Here is a 21469-nt window from a genome sequence, read left to right as displayed (position 1 = left end):
TCTCCTGGAACAGGTTTATATCTTTCAGATATTCAAACTGCAAGGTAGGGATTCACTACCCACCATTTCTAGGTATTTCATGGGAATCAAAAAAGACTTCAGTGTTGTTAGCCATCTCTAAGAAGACTGCACTTGAGGGACGCCTGGGTGGCGCAGTCGGTTAAGCGTCGGACTTCAGCCAGGTCACGATCTCGCGGTCCGTGAGTTCGAGCCCCGCGTCGGGCTCTAGGCTGATGGCTCAGAGCCTGGAGCCTGTTTCCGATTCTGTGTCTCCCTCTCTCTCTGCCCCTCGCCCGTTCATGCTCTGTCTCTCTCTGTCCCAAAAATAAATAAACGTTGGAAAAAAAAAATTTAGAAAAAAAAAAAAAAGACTGCACTTGTTCTCTCTTTCACTGACAGCTCAGTACCTACTCAGGAATGAGGTTGATGGGTGTGAGGGCAGGGCATGGGAGAAATCCTACACCATTCCGATATCATTTTGAACCCTCTTTCATTACGATCCACCATGATTCTCAAAATCAGTAATGTTGTCTTACTGTCAATCCCACTCTGTACTCCAGATTTTTTAATGAGTTTACACCTATTTTGGCCTGCAGTTGTCAACATTACCATTTGTCTTCAGGGTATTTGTATTTGGCTACAAGATTTTAGCATCAATTAGCTGGCGTGACTCTCAAGTCCATAGTTGCAAGTACGTAGGAATGAATTTTTTTTCCTCCAAGTCCAAATTCTTACCGGCTCATCCAATAGAGTGGACTATTACCCTTCCTAAGATTTCTGTTTTCTTTCCTACCATATTCTACTTCTGTGGCATGTGAAGTCACATCTGACTGCTTGCCTAAATGTGGAGAAGAAGAAAGGTGAAAACACAGAGGAAAAAAATCTTTTACAGATAATACGCAGTTATTGACTTAATAGACTAATTCTAAAACATTTTCAGTAGAAGCATGTGCTAGATAATGTGCAGGACCAGAACCATATATTTCTATATAACTACTGTCCTTTATTGTTGAGATTGCATAGTTTCCTCAGTACTAGTGATAGTGACAATTGACAGAAGACTCGAAGCTTGGCTGACAGTTGTGTTCTAGGATGTTATCAAAGAAGCCCTATGTTCTACTGGGAGTCTAGTTAACAGGTTTGGCTGACATATTTAGACAGTGAATTTGTCTCTGTGCTAGTTGTCTGTTATGTTGATTTGGCCATTGGGGAATTTCCAGAAAAGGAAAACAGCTTGTGGCATTTGTGCAAAGCTATTAATTGGTACCATTCAGTGTAGGATGACCGGGAGCAAGATTTCTTCACAGGGGCAGGACGGTGTCCTTTAGCAGGCTCCCAGGCTGTTCCATCTTAACCTGACAGCAGTGGGATTTGTAATCTAGGGTGAGGAGGGTTCAATTTAGCCAGAATTACAGTCCATTGGCTTTTTTGGCCAACCTCTTTCCCTGCTCAATCCCCTTTCTTCTTCACCTTCTTTTCCTCCCTTTCCCTTTCCTCCCCTCCCCTTCTTCTTCTCCCCACCCCATCCCTCTCCAGGAAGAAACTCATTTAATCAATTATGCTCCACATAAGGGGCGTTAAAGAAGGCTGCCTATCTTGAAATTTCATTACTAAATGGACACATCCAACTTTGTGGGACTGTCCAAAAAGGCCTCCAGACCCCTAATCCTAACTGATTAAGCCAACGATATTGAGCTCCCTACCACTCACGCCCATGTGACACAGTCTGTCACAAAGCACAGCATCAGCGGTGTATTCTTATGGATCTGGTCCATAGCCTGAAAGCCTCAGTAATGATGTAGTTTGATACTGAGCGAGGAAACCATAACTGCAAGACAGGGTTTTGAACATGACCTTTGTGAACAGAATTCCTCATAATCTAAGGGAGAAGAGTGACAGTTTCTCAAAAGGAAGCCACTTGTCCTAACAACAACTGGTGGGAAGAGTGCTTTGCTGCATGGTGTAATTGATGATATCAGTGCTTCAACAGTAGTGCCTCTGAGCCCTTACAACCATGTGCACCTGCCCCCAACTCCCACTTTGTTCTGAGCCCTTAACCAATGACTGATGGGTGGATGTCTGTCCCCCTCGTGGGTGTAGATGCATTAACACTCCAGCTTCCTGACTTTTGGTCAGGACAACTTTAGGTGGGGTATGTGCTCTCCCCAGAGCTCCCTGAGGGATTAAGCCAAGTTGTCCTGTATGGGATGTGACCTCTACCCTCTCGTGGCTTCTTTCTCATCGAGATCCCATTTTCCTACTTCCCTACTGGTTTTTCCTGAGAACACTTCCTCCAGAATCACTTTCATGTGACTCTTTGTCTTGGGTGGGGTCTGCTTCTGTGGAACGTTACCTCCGACAAATACATTGTCAAAGTATTAAAAATCCATGTGTATTTTCTGCTTCTGGAAAAAAAAATAGGTGTTCCGCTGCACATTGTAAACCTAAAAAACAGTCATGCAAATCTCCATTTTTCAGGGAGAGAATTTGAAGGAGAAGAAGAATATCTGGAGATCCTCGGCATCACCAGGGAGCAGTCAGGCAAATATGAGTGCAAAGCTGCCAATGAGGTCTCTTCAGCGGATGTCAAACAAGTCAAGGTCACTGTGAACTGTGAGTATGGCAAAAGCCAGCAGGTGCAGTGTGCCCAGGGCCCACCTCCACCACTAGCAAGCTCTAAAGATCCCATTAGCAAAAGAACATTGCATTTCAAGCAGACGCGCCTCTGGTCAGGGATACACATTTATACATTGGACATATCCAAGGGCAGGACGTGGCCTTTGAATTTGATAAATCAACTCTACCAACTCTAAATATAACCCATAATGCATTTAACAATACAGTCTGTCTTTTACTCAGACTACAGAATTAAGAAAACATGATCAGACAGCACTAGCATATCTGGCAATCACTATTCTGGTCTTTGTGGAGAACAAGGTCATACCACCTTGGAAAAAGAAACAATTCATATCTGCTTAAACTGGAATTTCTATCTTATTGCATTGTTTGTCAGAAGGGAATAACCTATCCTCTGCTGTTGAGCTCATTGGCCTTGAGAATAAATTCAAGTCACTGGTCAGATATCACGTGTCCCCGATGGCTACTAGGGATACCTGATAAATTAATTTGGTTATCTATTTGTCCCAAAGTATGGGCATTAGAAACGAAGATTTCACTAAGATGCATAGGTAATGGGCATACTTTGAACTTCTCAGATGAAAGGATCCTTAGATGTAGTTCAAAAGACAGGGGGTGGGGGTGGATCCATATGATGTGTGTCACCCAGCAAAGGAATAAAGAGAATTCGTTTACCCTGTTCAGTTAAGACTGACTTTTCACATCACTCAAATTCAAGTTCCCACATCACACAATTGTGGCTAGTGACAGGAACAAAGGGATGTCCTAACACTTCTTCCCTCCTATGCACACACACACAAACACACACACACACACACACAAATACATACCCTACACACCCATATATACATATCCACATATAACACACATACATGCACATGCAAGCACAAAGGCATACAGAGACACATGCACAATCACATTGACCCACATTTGAAGATATACTTCAGACCATGACAAGTTACTTTCCATTATCTTAAGTCCTCCATGCAGTTACCTATATACCAGTGATCCAAATTAAGTCCCTGTCATGGTGTACATAATAGACTCCATTTTAGGGTTTGAGACACAGAAGCCCCAGGAGGTAAATATTGCCTTTCAAGTGTGAAAGCAAGTGTAAGAAAAGGGATTCAGACTCTGGCCCATTTGATTCTAAAGCCCATGCTCTCAGGAGAAAGAGGAAGAGAAGGAGTTTTCAATTCTTAATACCTACCACGTGCAGCACTGGACTAATGGGTTTACATTTGTCATTTAATTCACACAGTAAACTCCTGAGAAAAATATCATTAGGTTGACTTTAAAATTCTGGGAACTGAGGCATAAAGAGGTGAGAAACTTGCCTAAGGTGACCTGGTCCACACTGGGCTGCACCATTTCCCAATGCCCTGTTTTAACCTTGCAGCCTTCTGAGACAGACAGTGAAATCTCCTTCACACCATACCTAGAAGAATCCAATACCTAGGACTCTGCCATAGACACTTATGGAAATCATTTCCAAGAAGCAAGGGGTACATCTGATGAGCTCTGAAGTGCTTTTATCCTGTAGCTGTCTGCGATTTTTTTTAGTAATAGAGTTTTGAAATGCCAGTATTACCATTCTTTTTCAGTGCTGGGTGTGTTTCAAAGACACATTAATGATCTCAATGTTATAAAATGCTTTAGGACCTTTTTTTCACATGAAAGGCAATTTCTCTGGGTGTTTATATAAGTTTATAATTAGGTTAGTTAGGTTCTTTTATGTACACAGAGCCGTGCCATCATCTTCCACCTCTTCTCTGACTTTTAGAGTTAAGATTTCATTTTCTCTTAATTGACCTTCATCTTAATTAGATTTCTGAAAGTCCAATCATGGAGTACATAGAAAATATTTATGCTTCCATTGTGTGAAACATCAAAGTGGTCTGCATTGCAGATGGTTCCCAAGATCAAAGCCAGCCGCCTGGGCCCTATTATTATTAGCGCAATTAGTCTGACATTGCTCCTTTTTGACTGTCCCCATAGTGTAACTTAGAGCAGCAGAAAATACTGATAATTTTCAAGAAAGGCTTTTATGAAGATGTGAGCTTTTCCTAGTGTTGAGTGAACCATGGAAGAATATAGGCAGAACCTTAAGATTCTGAAAATATACCTAATAACAAATCACACGGAGATTTATAATGAGCTTAAACATCCTGTATGTCCTAACCAGCAGCACCTGGCACATGCCTGACCTTATAAAAATTGCTAAGTGAACGTTTACTGAGTGAGTAGGTAAAAAACTCATAGGTAAACTCTGCTTTTGTAACATTTCTCCAAACTTTGCGAATGATATCAGTCACATATTAGAAAATATATTTAGTATCAATTTCCTTTGTGATCACCTTTTCACCAACACTTCATAAGCTATGTTTATATTACATTAAAACAACTAGCCATTGTACCTGTTGGTCTGTTCATACAATTTGTCCTATTTAAATGTAGTTGTATTAAGTAGATGAAGACTCCCAAAATTAAATTACAGAATCAGGTCTGGCTAGCAGAACTTGTTCCTACTGTGAAAAATCCAGTGTTTACCTTCATCACTTGATCTGCGCCTACCTAGTATGAAAGTGTCCCATTATTTAAATGGATTCCTCTTCCTTTTCAAAACGCAGGGCTTGGAATTAGTTCAGGGGATCAGGACGGCTAAGATAAATAGTGGCTGAATAGATTACTGTAACGAAACAGACCCTGAGTACCACTGCAAAAAAAAATCCCAATGTTGACAATTTTCTTCTATGAGCATTTCATTGATTCATTTACTCAGTTGCCAACAGATATTTGTTGCAGGGCACTGAAATCCTAGAGCACTAAACAAGAGCTGTAGACAACAACAGTTTGTCCTGTTTACCTCATAAGCTGGATTCTACCGTCTTTCCTTTTTGCTTCTCTTGGATAATCCTTCTCCACAGTTGGTTTATAGCATTACATATAGCCATTTGACATGCAAAATCTATTTTCTAAGTAGTAAGAGGTCCTGGAGTTTCAGAAGCTAAATTATTGACCTGAAATCTCTTCAGCTAAATAAGCTTATTACTAGTACAATAGACAGGACTTCTGGCTTCTTGTATCTTACTTACAGTACAGCTGCTAATTTCTTCCAGACACCAGCCCTAGGGACAACTAGCCTCTCCTAACAGATTCTATGTGTAAGCCTTCAATTTCAGTTCTCACAGTGTATTAAAAGTACCTACTTATGGGTTTACCTCATCTTAGTGCCCAATGTCCTGAGGATAACATCTTGTGCATAGTAAATGTTCAATAAAAGCAGACTGTTAAGTTTATTTGGACTCTTCTTGTACTGAAATCTTTTCCTATTTCTGCAGAAATTCTTCTCCAAAGCTGCCCCTAGCTCTCAAACCTTCCTTCCATCCCATTAACCAGCTAATATTCCTACTTTCCACCTTCCCACAACTATGTCTCCAATCAGGTTCACACTATCATGCTATAACTTCTTTTTCCTCTACTTACTTCTCTTTGAACTCAGCTCTGCCTCCACACTGGTATCCAGAGCTACCCAACACACATGCTGGGGGACATGGATGCTGGCATTTCTAAAGCTCACCCTTATGTTTGATAGTCATTTATTAGAGGGGCAGAGGTTACCTACCATAGAGCCCACAGTTGGGACTGCAGACATCCATTGTCTCCAGGTAATATATATGTATTTTAACTGAAATCTTCAGTGCTTTGATTCAAAAATCACCTAATGATGAGACTTTAGGAAAATAACTGCTCAACATGGAACCAGACTGGCTACTTTCTTTGGATATTCATAGCTATAGCTATTCATTTTCCATGCCAATGGAAATGCTTATTCTTATATTGGGGATAGTTTCAGTAAGCACATGTCCTAATGTTCATGACTCTATTATGGGACCTTCAGAGGAAATATTCAGTAAGAATCCAGAGTACTGCAATCTTCCACCATAATTTTGCAATGTGAACAGGAATCATAATTTTCTGAATTCCTTCAGTGTACCAAGACTGTTAGAAATTTTGTATGATTCACTGTAATCATCACATCAACAGTGGCTAACCAAGGAGGGAGGTATATTGGGCCTGACCTGCCCCAGCAAAGAGGAGTATTTACTTTATCACTGACATTGTTTAGTATGTTTGGTTTAGTATTACTGGACCATGGTGATTTAACAACAACAAAAAAAGACAACTTTCGGTTAGTTCTATTATTGTTTCTAAATTCTTTGGAGACAGTACCTTTCTTATCGCCTACATTTTCTGCTCCTCCCCCCTTGGTCTACCATTGCACACCAACCCGGGAAGACAATCCGATTATCCCTTTGCAGAGAGGACAAAAACAGAGCTTAGAGAATATAAGCATTCTTGGCCACAAAATCAAAGAACTTGTGAATAGTAGATAGAGTTGGGATTCTAACCAAGATCTAACTCCAAAGCCCTCTTTCCTTCTAAACTACCATGTGAATAATAGTAATAAAAATAATAAATGTAGGACCCCTGGGTGGCTCAGTTGGTTAAACAACTGACTTCAGCTCAGGTCATGATCTCACAGATTGTGAGTTCAAGTCACGCAACCCCACTTTGGGTGAGCAGGAGCCCCACACTGAGTGAACACGAGCCCCACTTTGGGTGAGCCCCACTTCTCTCTCTCCTCTCTCTCTCTCTGCCTTTCACTCACTTGCACCCTCTCTCTCTCAATAATAATAATAATAATAATAATAATAATAATAAATGTAATCACCTCAAGTATTAAGCATGCTCTCATATACATGATTTCATTTGATCTTTACGTCAAACCTGTGAGACAGATCACAGGGGCCATCAACTACATTCAGAGGTAAGGGGCTCCACGAGATCAACATGTCATCTCTAGGAGATGACAACCTAAGTGGCACAGGCAGAAATTGAGCCCACAACTCCTAATTTCTAATGCAGGTTTATACCTACTATGTACTGCATGTTCTGCTATTTTTGGTACCCTTTAATATTAAGCAGATGTAGAACATTTACTTTTTAAGCTACCATTATGCTCCCCTAAGTGGTATTTTTCCTTGTTAGGAATTCATTTCTTTTTATTTATTTATTTTTTTTAATCAGTGTTTTCTTTTTTTTTTTTTAATGTTTATTTGTTTTTGAAAGAGCTAATGAGCACATGAGCGGGGAGGGGGCAGAGAAACAGGGGGACAGAACATCCAAAGCAGGCTCTGCACTGACAGCAGAAAGCCTTATGCGGGGCTCAAACTCACAAACCATGAGATCATGACCTGAGCCAAAGTCAGACACTTAACTGACTGAGCCACCCAGGTGCCCCAGGAATTCATTTCTTTTTAAAGGAACTCATTCAAATGGAAGCCCAGAGAGGTCAAAGCATGAGCTTCAAAACATTGGTTCAAGTCTAAACTCCATCAAATTCTGGCTATGTGAATTTGGACAAGTTATTAACCCTCTGTGTATCTGTCTTCTCATTTATAAACTAGGGTTAATAATCCTTACCTCCAACAGCTACTATTTGGATAAAAAGAACATCTAAAGCCTAGAAAAGTGCTAACACATGGTAAATGCTCACAAATCGAGATCTTTACTAAGAATTTTGTTCTTTTTATATTATTATTCCAAAATTTAGGATGATGAAATAAATGATACTCTGTTTGCCAAGCCATTGTCATTGTCATCCTATTCATTCTAATCGAAAGACTCTTGTTATTAGTGATATAAGAAGAAGAAAGTCCTGGGGCACCTGGGTGGCTCAGTCAGTTAAGTGTCAACTTTTGGTGTCAACTCAGGTCATGATCTCATGGTTCATGAGATGGAGCCCCATGTCTGGCTCTGTGCTGACAGCATAGCACCTGCCTAGGATTCTCTCTCTCCCTCTCTCCCTGCCCCTTTCACACTTGCACGTGTGCTCTCTTTCTCTCAAAATAAATAAACATTAAAAAAAGAAAAAGAAAGTCCTTATTAACAGAATTTTTAAGTAATGAAAACTGGAAGAGTCCTTTGAAAATTGTAGGCTACTCTAAAATCACATAAAGGATTACAATGGACCTCTGTGCAGCATTTTTATTAAGCCACATTTAATTTTTATTATAATGATATTTTGAGCATGGACATCTATTATTTTAACTACACCAGGCATGCTGCAATGTGATTTATAACAATTTTTCTTAGTCTCACCTATACAGGATTCATTACAAATGAATTTGAAATGTTCATTCCAATAAGCCATGAGTGAACAGACCTGTACCATTGTGTCATCTGAGAAATATTAGGAACAATGAGTTCTTCATACATTTATCATTATCTGTGAAGTTTTCTTGGTAGGAGAAATTTCCTAGATTTTCAAGGAGAGAAGCGAGTGTTTGGCCTTTGTAATTGACCAATGTCATCCTATCCCAAAATTAGTGCACTTAAAAGTGTTCAACCCTAATTTGCTGCCACTTTTCCCATGCTGGCATCTCTGAGGGGCTAATAAATAACTTACTACTTAGTTATTCAGGTTCTGAACAAATTGAGAAATAAGTAAAGATGTATGGAAGACTCAATGGCCCCCATTGTTAGAGATCAAGATGGGAAGATGTAGTACTTAGTGTGGACAACTTATTTCCCCAGTCATGGCAGCAGCCCTGGAATGGTGCAGGCCTACTCACCTGAGAGTAGGAAGGATACAGTCCTGGTAAGACTTTCTTGTGGAGAAGCAGAGGGGAAGCCCTGTTCCTTGCCAGAAGCTTGGTTGCAAAGGAAGCAAGGAAAGAGAGGAGCTGAAAAAACCTCATTTATTCTTCCCAAATTTTTCGCTCAAAATCATTTCTTCCTTCTGGGTCCCAGAGCAAGAAGTGAAATAAGCTCCCACCACACAGAAGGAAACATCCAGGGCAAGGAAGAACTCTCCCACAAAACTGTACAGCTGGGACCTGCATCCCTGGTCCCATGGTGGAAGGTCTGGAAGCCATTTATCATGGCATTATTACATTGAGGTGCCACAGCTATGAGTGCCAGAGGTGGAGGAAATGGACAGCGTGTAATTGGGCCCAGATTATGCTGGTTTAGCAAAAAGGTAGACATCATCAAGGGTTTGTCACTCATAGCAATGTGGCTCCAGAAACTCACAAACACTGGTTCAAACTCATTTTACAAACTGAGAAATTAAAGCAGTAGAATCACAAGCAAGATTATCTCTCTGGCCAGCATGCTGCAAACTGTGGAGGGAGTCACTGGCAGCTTAACAACCTGATTCTGTGAAGAGGTGAGGATGGGAAACTAGCATTCATTCGTGGCCATCTATGTCTCTTCTGACATATCCTTTCTCAGAAGATGGCATCACTTAGATGCCCAAGCCAGAAACTTGGGTGTTACCTTTGACACTCCTCCTTTACATAGGTTCTTGTCATTTTTTTTTTTTTTTGAGAGGGGAAGGAGGGCCAGAGGAAGAGAATTTTAAACAGGCTGTACATGGGGTGCCTGGGTGGCTCAGTCGGATAAGCGTCCGACTTCTGCTCAGGTCCTGATCTCACAGTTTGTGGGTTCGAGCCATGCCATCGGGCTCTGTGCTGATGGCTCAGAGCCTGAAGCCTGCTTTGGCTTCTGTGTCTCCTTCTCTCTCTGCGCCTCCGCCAACTTGTGCTGTGTCTCTCTCTGTCTCTCAAAAATAAATAAATGTAAAAAAAAAAATTTTTTAAACAGGTTGTACGTTCAGCACAGAGCCTGACGTAGGGCGTGATCTCACAACCATGAGATCATGACCTGAGCCGAAATCAAGAGTCAGACACTTAACTGACTGAGCCACCCAGGCACCCCTATTCTTGTCAGTTCTGAGGCTCCATACCTTTCCATTGCAAATCTGCCCATTCTCGTCCAGCCCCTTTATCACAAACCTAGCGCAGGCTATCTTGGCTTCCTCCAGTAATCTCGAAGTGGACCTCCCTGCCTCTGGTTCCAGCATTATATAGATGAGGAAATTGAAGAAATGTAACTCTAGATAAAGTACTATCTTCTATAAGGAGGAAGGACAGTGAGGGATAGAACCTGGATTTGGGCTCACATCTATCAAACTCTAAATCTAAACTCTTAACCTCTATTCTATGCCCTATCTCTATACAAATACCTCCCCCACCAATACAACTACCACCAATTATTCCATTGTCTTTTTTAAATGTTTATTTATTTATTTTTGAGAGAGAGAGAGAGAGAGTGAGAGAGAGCCAGTGGGGGAGGGGCAGAGAGAGAGGGAGACACAGAATCCAAAGCAGGCTGCAAGCTGTCAGCACAGAGCCCAACGTGGGGTTCAAACCCACAGACCACGAGATCATGACCTGAGCTAAAGTCAGATGCTTAACCCACTGAGCCACCCAGGCGCCCCTCCATTTTCTTTTGAACTAATGGACTCTAATGATCTATATAACCAAACATAGAATGAAAGAATTGTAAGTGGAATCTTGGGGATCCTTTTAAGCTAACTCCTTCTTTTAAAAGATGAGAAAGAAAAAGCTCAAACTGGTGCAGACACTTGTCCCGGCCACAGTTCTATTTAAGAGAAGAGTCAAAATCAGACCTCAGGTTTCTTGTTTCTGACTGTTTGTCCTGACTCCTAACCCATGGAACAGATAAATGAGTTACAATTTTGAAAGTTAGTAATTTAAGGGCTAAATGAGTTATGGGTAGGAAAATAGACTCAGGTCGTAATGATACCAACTGCCCATTTGTAAAGGATAGGCAGTTTTCACTAGAAGTGGGTTTTTGTTTTGTTTTGGTTTTGTTTTTAAGCTGGAAGGGATACTATAGGTCATTAAAGTGTGGTTCCCTCATTTTATAGGTAATAAAACCAAGGCTCAGTAAGATAAATTGTGTGATGGGAGGGCCACACAACCAAACTGAAATTAAATTCCAGGACCCCTAGTTTCCAATCCAAGGTTCTTTTCTGCTCATCAGACTGCTTTTTTGTGCCAAACAAAGTTGAGCAGGTAAGTCTAAAACAGAACAGCCACTACCACCCTCTCTGGCACACCTGTCTGCACATGGGCTGGAAGTGCTTGTCTAACCATGCTTTAACTCCTCCTCTCTCTGGCAGTGATTTAAAGATGTCCAAGCTGATGTAAAAATGAACTGGGAGAGAAAACTGCACACTAACCTGATGCTTTTGTGCATCCTTTTTAACTAAGAAGAGCAGAGTCTTCCATAGACGGGAAACTTGGAAACTAATTTTGAATATAAAGACAAAATTCAGAAATGAGTGAGCTGAACCAAGTGCTAAAGAGCAGAAATTTAAATGAATTTTGTGTTACTAGAGTTTTCTTTGCTAATTTCCCTAAGTAAGCTTTTTCCTCTACAAAGTCTAAACAGATTGTTCGGCTCTATTTTTGACTTGTGTGCACAGCCAGCCTACCATTTTCTGGCAGATGACCTTTGGACCGAAAACCACTTTTCTCCTTGAAGGTCCATAACCCGCACAAATACAACATCATCAAGCCCGGAGCTTGAGCCTACCATCCCAGCTCGGTCACACATCCCTGTAAACACTCATTCCGCCCTCTGAAGGACTGTTTGAAAGAATCGTGGCAAATTAGGATATCAGATGTGCTTCTGAGTTTATTTCAAGCCTGCTACACGTTTTGCAGACCCAGTTCGAAGCAGCACATATCAAGTGTACAACTGCCAGAGAGCACAGAAAACGGACACGCGGCAGGGTAGACCTCAAACTGCACACTCACACACAAAAGCACAATTTACTTGGGTCATGGCGATAAGGGAACTCTTAGGAGAAAAAAAGGTAATCTTCTAACACAATTTTGTTCATTCGTGTGTTTGTTTTTCTGAATTCCTGCAACGATTATCAGGCTAAGCTTGGGTTGGGAGAATTTTAGCCCCCTATTACTTTCATCAAACTTCTTACCACCATCTCAAACTGTGACAATAATGACAATAATAATGATGATGAACAAGAAAAACGCTCAGGTTATATGTTTGAAATCCCAAGACCTTTAGTATCACCACTTAACTTATGAAAAGAAAAAAAATGATGTAAGTATTATAATCCATGGTTGAAATAATTGTTGGTCTATTGAAGGAGGGAGACAGAAATCCTATTCCATTGCCATAAAACCCTGTTAAGCGTCCCATTTAGGAAAAGCAAGTCCACAGTTTCATTAATCATCTCTCATTTTATTTAGTTTTCTAGTGATCAGTCCCATTCATTCAGGTGATCACAAAATTCTTGTAAATGAGGATTTTAAGACTTCCTTTCGTGCAGCTCTCCAATCAGATTGTCCTTTCTGATTCCTTCTTGCATGGAAATTCCACAGCACCCTCTGACTTTCATGTAAACTGTGCCCCCGTCTTTTCTCCAGATCCTCCCACTATCACAGAATCCAAGAGCAATGAAGCCACCACAGGACGGAAAGCTTCACTCAAATGCGAGGCCTCAGCAGTGCCTGCGCCTGACTTTGAGTGGTACCGGGATGACACCAGGTATGTGCCAAACGTGCCATGCCCCCGTTGTTCCACTAGGTGGTCCTAGGGACAGAACCTAGCCCTGCTGTAATTATGTGAGTCTATACTATTAGACTCTTCATTTTCTAAATCTCTTTATCAAGGGCTTAGAGGCCTGTAGTTCTTAACCTGAAGCCCCAGAGCATTCAAGTTACATGCAAAGAGTGAAGTAGCTGGCTTAATGGGTATTAAGCCACCTGTAGGTCTTTCTGTATGTCTCCACCTGTATGTCTTTCTTGCCTGGAGCAGAAGCCAAAGCTCAATGAAACTCATCCATTCTTAAGTCTTCTCTGTCGATAGACATCGGTTCTGATAATACAGAGTTGCACGATTAAAATGAGAAATTGAGCAGGGAACAAGCTGTTATTACATTTCTCTCCATGTCCTCCAATATCATGATGAAAAAGGGATTGCTACACCAAGTCTTCATCAGTGTTTCTTTTTACTCTTCTGTTTTTGAACTCTTAGGATAAACAGTGCTAATGGCCTTGAGATTAAGAGCACGGAGGGCCAGTCCTCCCTGACGGTGACCAACGTCACTGAGGAACACTATGGCAACTATACCTGCGTGGCTGCCAACAATCTGGGGGTCACCAATGCCAGCCTAGTCCTTTTCAGTAAGTATGCCAAAGTAGGGCCTGACTCGGGAGAATTCAGTCAAGTGAGTGCTCCCGTGGAAAGCGTGAAAAGCATTCCTTTACCTCACCTTCAACCTTACCTATTAAAGGTAAACATACACAAAAATAAGAATCCAGTCACTGAAACAAAAACACAGGACTTCAATCCCTATGCATAGGGCAAGATTTACAAATCAAATAATGTTTCTATTTCCTGGCTTCCTTTTGATAACTGCCTTGTGTTTTTTTTGTTGTTATTGCTGGTTTTTGGGGTTTTTTGTTTATTTTGTTTTTTGTTTGTTTTTTAGTTTTGTTTTTGCCTGGTTGATTTAACTGTAAGAATACTCAGAGAACAGAAATCTCTTTGGTGATGATCTTTTAAGGAACAGAGGTGATGTAAGATCCTGGAAAATAGATGACAGTTAAAAAATGGCACTGGTGAGAGTGATTGAAGAAGATATAGTCAGTGAGGATGGATAAGGTGCTGGGGGAAGGGAGAGGCTGGGAAAAGGAAGCGTATTTTTAACAACACAAGAGAAAGGTGGAATGAATGATTAAAACATCATATAAAATCTAAAAGAGGAAAAATGGTTGCAGAAATGTTTCCATATGACAGCAGGGAACATTACTTGTCTCACATATTTTTGGAAGAGATAAAATGGTGGGAGAGAGGAGCATCCACAGAGCAGAGAAGATCCTCAGGCCGACTGAGGAGGACTCAGTTGTTTTAGTTTACTGGTGTTACTAGGAGAGCGCACCTTGGACCCTTGCCCTTTAGCAGCTGTTAACCTTCAGGTATCTGACCCCCTGCCTGATGGCTACAAGCATAGACACAAATGCCCCTGAGAAACAGATGGGTGAAATTAGGAGAAGACGATACATTTGGATTAGAGAAATGCTTATAAGGATAAGTAAAACAAACACAAGAGTTAGTTAGCACATGCTGGACCAGAAAGTTTATTTGGACTAAAAGACAAAGTCCAAAAACTTTACTAGTATGATTTTGGAATAACAATCCACTAGGAATTTTTCTTCTGCACAGATTCAGTTGGAAAATCTAGAAATATTATGACTAAGAGAGATGTCTCTATCTTTCTTTATCTTAGATGAGCCTTCAAGGAAAATATATATATATATTATATGTATAATATATATATAATATATATATGAGAAAAATCAATTTAAGTGAGAGTTCTCTTAAGATGCAGTATTAAAGCCATTTTCTAACTGCTCAAGACCCAACTCTTTAAAAAAAAAAAAACACACCACAAACTATGCTAAATTTGGCCTTCAATTTCTCACCCATAACTGCCATTGACTTCAGTCTATAACAGTTTGATGGGATACAGCTATACAAGTGCTTAAGTTTAAAATTTATATGAATTTTAATATGGAGTTTAAAATTCATATTGCTGTTTACTTGTCTCCAAGGACCAAACATCAGTGTTCTTTACTTCAGCTAGAGGCACCAATATCTCAAAACACTTGAGAAGATAATTATTAAGAAATGTAGTTACCTGTTTCACTCTTGACATCAGGGATTCCGTAAGTGGGGGTGGTGGTGCAAACAGCCTCAATCCTGAATTTGGGATTCTGACATATCTAAGGTAACCTGGTTAAGTAGAACAACATACACTTAATAAGTTTTATAGGGGTTCGAAAAGAGAAAGTGGGACAACTGGATTAGTTAGAGAAAGTAAGCAACTATAATTTGCATTAAAGCATCTTCTCGTTGTATCCCATCCAGAGGAAGAAATGTGCTAATGATATATTTCAAATGATAAATAAAATGACACCTACTGACTGAGAGAGAGGAGGGTAAAGAGGATGGAAGGGTGGAATACTCCAGGAGGCATGGACTAGGTCAGAGATAATGGAGATACTGCTTGTCTGCTGGTGCCCATGGTAACCTCAAGGCCTTTCATACCCTTGCCCTATGCATCAAAGTCCATTTAAAGGACTCAACCCAGTAAAATTAAGAAATGCCAAGACAAGAATCTTAGAGAATTTCTGTTTGTAAGCTGGAATTGCCTAATTATGCATGTGTATCGTAATCATATTGTCCCGATGACTTCACAGAAGCCACTTTCAATTACACGTTTGAGAAGTGCACAGCACAGTGATTAACGGGGCTCTACTTCCCCGCGGGCCCACACTGCCCTCCACAGAACCCCCGGGGGGGGGGGGGGGGGGCGGACTAGCTCTGCGTTTAGCAGCATGTGCATCAGCGTGGAGTTCAGAGCTGATCTCCCACCTAAAGGGGAAGTTAGGAGGCGTAACGCTAAAAATTAGTGAACCTACTGCCTGCTTTCTTAGACCCAAGGCCTAAATGTGGATGGACATTTGGGGTTTGTTTTAATGTTCATTTTATTTTGGGGGGAGAGAGAGAGAGAGAGAAAGAGAAAGCTCAAGCAGGGGAGAGGAAGAGAGAGAGGGAGACACGGAATTCGAAGCAGGCTCCAGGCTCAGCGCTGTCAGCACAGACACAGAGCCCCGTGGGGGGCTCGAACTCAGGAGCCATGAGCCAGGAGATCATGATCTGAGCGGAAGTCGAATGCTTAACTGGCTGAGCCACCCAGGCGCCCCTAAAGGGGAAGCTGTGCTTCTTACATAGGGGAAGGGCACTTCTGCCTCGGCCACCCCTCCATGACCATTTAGCTTTGGGAGGCGCATTGCTACATCCTTCATTCCTTGGGAATACAGCTGTACCGCAGCCTATTTCACACAGGCAAGAGAGAGGGAGGAGGTGGGGAAAGGGGGAAAAAAAGAAAGTACCTATGTGAACAGATTGCTCATTACTTAGACTCAAAGTAGATGGGTTTAATGGGTAGAAGGAAGACGCCGCTGGCAGCGGCACTTTTGCACAGAACGGGGTCAGAAAGGGAGCGAGGCCTGGGAGGGGAGGAGGGGAGCAAGGCTTGGGAGGGGAGGGGGGGCGGCTGCCGCAACCCTGACAGAGAGCACTGTGTGGGCAGCGGGGTGCTGTGCTGACCAGCCAGTCCAGAGCAGACCAGGCAGGTGGTGAGCTACTGCCCGCCAGAAAGAGGCAGCACGTAGAGCCGGAGCCCCTGAAGAGTTCACGATGATCTGTCTTCATTGGTGCGTCAGCACATTTTCAGTGTCCACCACAGTGACACGTGCTGACTCTTTGCGCAGTGTCAGTTTGCGGTCACTGATCCATCTTGTCCTCCACCACATGCGTACATATACTTCTCCACTCTATTCAAATATTGATCTCCAAGGGGGTCAAAATAATTGAAGGAAAGTGCAAGAATACATTGTATTCCTAGTAATTTTTTCCTAAGCTAGTGGAAGCATTCTTTTCTCATTTGTTCTGTTCTCCACACATTCTAGCATTGTTTGTCAAGGATCTGTACCACCTCAGTCTATATTATATCCAAGCTTAGATGTTTTTCTTCATCTTGGGCAAAGCGTTACATTGTGTATTTTTTTCTGAACACATTCATCCCATGGGACAGTGTGTACAGGCAAAGATTCAGCCCCTTAGTCCTCCTCATCTATGGGGACATGCAGCGCCTAGAGGAAGACTTTGGCTTCTATTGATGCCAAGAGAAGGTGCATTGTCAGCATATGTAACATAGCAGATTCTGCGTTTCCACACCGATGACTACAATGCACCCACAAGGGAAACCTATCTTGTTTCCGTGTTTACGTTGAGTTACTTTTAAAGCAATGGATGGGGAGGGAGGATGGGGTGGTGATTTTAATGTAATCACTTCTGATGAAGTGAATGCTTACAAGGTACTCTGAACATGTGCTAAACCTTTAACATACATGATCTCATTTAACTCTCAAATCCAGGCTCTAGATCAATGTGTTACCTAGATTGGTGTATGTGGAGAAAGTGTTAGGAGATGTATCTTTTGTAGTCTGGAAGTGAGGAGACATCTAATTTCTTTCTCCTTTTTTCACTTAATGAGGTCTCTCTATGACTAGATATTGTCATATCCCTCCCCACCTCACTGTTTCTGCCACCTCTCATTTCCATTTCCATTGACCCCCATGGAATGGGTCCACTGGAGTAGTTAGATCATTGGTTAATCTTTGGCACAGTGAGATTCCTAACTCATATTCCAGCCTCGTGGTCAGCTTTTGACCCTAGGAATATTCCCACATGTTAAAGAATACTCCTACTGATCAATTACCTTCTATTTTAGAGAAATGTATCGATTGGTAAAGTATTGAAGCTATTAAGTACAAAAAAAAATTAAAAATGCAAAGAAATCTACATTGAGCCATACCACATCAGTGTGTAGGAGGTTTTCAAATTCTCTTTTTATTTTAAAAGATAATTAACTTGTAAACCTATACTTGATTAAATCTCAAGTATTACCTAAGCAACCCAGCACTAGAGAGAGCCCTTAAAATGAGCGCCTCCCCCGCTTGTTTAGAAACCATTTTAAGTTGTTATCTTGGGGGCCTGGAGTTTAAATATATACCACTTGATGAAGTTAGTTAAGACTTGGCAAAACCTCTTAACCAGCTACTTCTGGATGCCACATAATAAAACAGTGTGAGCAGCCATTTGAGCACTACCCTCATGTAGTTTGAAACACCGGCTGCAAACTTTAAAAGGGCTCTCTGTGGCTACTATAGGAAATAGATGGGCACTGGGACTAGATTTAGTTTCAAGAATAGGCATGGAATATGCTGACTTCCAGAAAGTTTACCGAACATCTGCAATACCCATTGGAAAAGAAAACAAAATCATATCTGGGTTAACAAATTACCTCTCTATATACACCTTACAATCAGCTCTAGCCTTTGCCATTTAAGTGCTTTTATATCAGAGGTTTTCCTTGTGAAGTGTAATGCCCCCACTTAACAGTTTCTCATTGTTGTCCCAAAAGAATCAACCAATAACACACACGTACATACACACACATATGCACACACACGTACATTTGGCAGATAAGAAACCAAAGATCAGAGTCAAGGGACTTACTAAGAGCCACAGCCTCTAGTTCTGGGGTCAGCCTTAGGGCTCTGTTCCTCAAACCTTCCAAAATAGCTGCTTAGCGATGCTGACCTCCCCCAAATATTAGCAACCAAAAGACAAAGCACATTGCACCAAAGTTTCTGTCCTCCCCTACTTTTGATTATCAAAAGTCAAAGAATTTCTTCTTCATTTTAAGTGATGTCGCTTCACTTTACACTCGAACAAGAGCCTACAAACCATGGCAAAATTATAAAATGCAGCAGAGTGATGGGGGAGGAATAAGGATAAAAAGCTGGGACTGGGAAGCGTCTAAAGAATAAGTCAGTAGGGTGGAATTCAAGAATGAGAGTAACTAATGGGGCGTGATAGGGATAAGATGATGATAACAGGGTGGAGCTAAGATGATAATAACAAGCTGGGAACCAAGGAGGGTGGGTGAGATGATTTTAGCAATACAAATGGTCTTGTGGAAAGGAGGGCAGAGTGCATTTACCCAGCTGTGAACAGTGTGATGAGAAAATATTAAGCTGAGTCATTTAAACAGTCTGAATAATAATAGTGATAATAAAAAATAAAGTACAGTGGATAGAGTATAGTATGGGACAGTAGTCTCCAACTGCTACATAAATGTTGAAAGCAGTTTAGCTATTTAATTTCAAAGCTGAAAACTTAATACCAAATAACCAGTGGAGGTTTAAACCATTTTTCTACTTGACACTTGTGTAACTAAGACACAGTTGTTTGCCGCGCTACTATTGACCTGTTCTATCTTAATGCACTTAGCAAACTTTAGCATTTCAGTGACAACTTTCAGGCAAGCTAGAGAAAGGCTCACTCTACAAGGAGTCAGGGTTTCCTTGGCATCCAGAGGTATTGAGTGTCCAAATTCCAGGCAAAATCTACTCTTTCTAGAGATATGATACAAGATGGCAAGCAGGTCAAATTTGAATACGCACATATGCTTTTCTCTTTATGGTTTTGGTTTTTGTTTACTTCAATTTATCAATTAGTCTTTATTTAACCAAATGGCTAGGAGGAATGTAAAGTGTGTGCTAATTATGTCGCATTATAGGGTTTAGGGGCAGTAGTAATGCATCCTAGTCCTAATACACCATTCTACCTTTCTGAAAGAGCCTCAGAGGAGGATTTAGAGTTAAACCTGGGGTTTTGATAAGATAAATACAGGATGCCTAAAGCCTGAGCTCTGTCAGCACATTCAACTTATGATCAGCAGCTTGGGGATGGGACTGTGAGGGACACATAAGCTCAAACCTATGTGTCCAAAAGAACACTTTTCTTACTCCACAGGATGTATCATCAAGTAAATTTGATTGGTTGATCAAATTTCAGGTGAGATTGTATTATTACAAGAGAGTGGTATTAAAGAAAAGACAGAATGAAATAATACCATGCCAATTTACTTATTTCCTTGGCATTACTCTCGCACTGGGATTAGAAGTGTGGAAATAAAAACCTGAGGGAAAAGTTGAATTAGTATTTCCCAAATAAATTCTCCACATACTTGGCTAAAGCTGATATGAGCTGTAGGGCTTAGGGAGAGGAAAGGAGTCCTTAGCTATCATGGGTCCATCTGTCCTGAGTTCAAGAGACCAGAACCAGGACGCGAAGATGCATGACTGACTGTGATCACTGCTAATTTAAATACCTTGAACCCAGCCCTCCAGAAAAATTGTAATTTTGGTAGTGAGGTTTTTTTCAGTGTAGGGTAGGATCCTGTTTGTAGGGTTACCACAATAAGATGTCGTTTTCCTACTCTAATTTTTTTAAAGCTTTGGATTTAAAATTTTACCAATAACTTTCTGATAATTTAGTGTTGGCAGGAAGAACAGACAAATGCTTTATAGGAGATACTATCCTATAGGCATGGAAATTTATCTGCTCTATAATTATCTGAGTAGCTAAGCATGAGTAAGATATAAATATACAGATAGATCTATATAAACTCTCCATGATGCTTACTATTTTTTCCCCTTTAGAGCGTGTTTCACCCACAATCCCCCATCCCATTCAAGGTCAGTATGATTTTTATGACTGTAGTTCTGTTGCTGGGTCATTCTCCATCATCCATAATGTGCAAAACACACAAAGGGGGATACATATTCACAACATTCACATACAATAGAAACCTTTTTTTTTTCTTCTTTAAACCTTCAAAAGAAAGTTGATCAATTGTCCCCACACCAGTTGATAGACATGTAACAGATTCTTTATCTGACTTAAGTAGGTGAGTAGCTGGGGAGATGCTAAGCTCAGAAAGCAATTCTCTCTTCAATTAATATGTGTCACAGGTAACTATGAACTCACATATTTGGAACACAGCCAGTTCAGTTCTGTAGCTCATAAAAATATGAATCCTCTAACTGACCACCCACACATTTGGAGGCTTATACAATCCGAATCTCAAGTCATTGGTATTACTTAAAAAATGAATTTATCTACTACTGCCAAAGTTTGAACTCAACCAGATTACAAGGACATTAACTTTTCTTAAAATTGTGGCCAGTGCGGGGGCTTTTCCTTTTAAACATAACTATTTTAGAAAGCACAAATGAAAAAATAAGGTAGTCATTCTGTATTCCTTTTCATAAAACTTTCTCCACACCCAAATTAAATTTTGCCTCCTACATCACATTTAGATGCAAGTTGCAGCCCCAGCCTTCTAGCTTAAGGCTATTTAAAGGCAAATTGGCAAATAAAATTAAAACAATACAAAAAAATCTGAAATGAAACCAACCTACCATTGAAATTAAATTCCAGAAAA

At 40.9% G+C, this 21469-nt stretch overlaps 1 protein-coding gene across 5 annotated transcripts in view; it reads left to right on the top strand.

Annotated features, from left to right (window-relative positions):
• The window catches only part of LSAMP (limbic system associated membrane protein), a 648009-nt gene that overhangs the window by 602779 nt on the left and 23761 nt on the right, over positions 1 to 21469 (top strand). For 4 of the 5 annotated variants that reach the window (XM_040484563.1, XM_040484562.1, XM_040484564.1 and 1 more), the window contains exons 4-7: positions 2479 to 2613; positions 12969 to 13089; positions 13579 to 13727; positions 20685 to 20720. In XM_040484563.1, the coding sequence (XP_040340497.1) occupies positions 2479 to 2613; positions 12969 to 13089; positions 13579 to 13727; positions 20685 to 20720 (441 nt within the window). The remainder of the gene's footprint in view (positions 1 to 2478; positions 2614 to 12968; positions 13090 to 13578; positions 13728 to 20684; positions 20721 to 21469) is intronic. The other variant, XM_040484565.1, reaches the window with a different exon arrangement.

Source organism: Herpailurus yagouaroundi, unplaced genomic scaffold (assembly GCF_014898765.1).
Source record: "Herpailurus yagouaroundi ecotype Mexico unplaced genomic scaffold, PumYag 162, whole genome shotgun sequence".
In the NCBI taxonomy this organism is placed as follows: Eukaryota; Metazoa; Chordata; class Mammalia; order Carnivora; family Felidae; genus Herpailurus; species Herpailurus yagouaroundi.
Note: the sequence above shows the minus strand (reverse complement) of the source record. Positions and strands in the feature narration are given on the sequence as shown.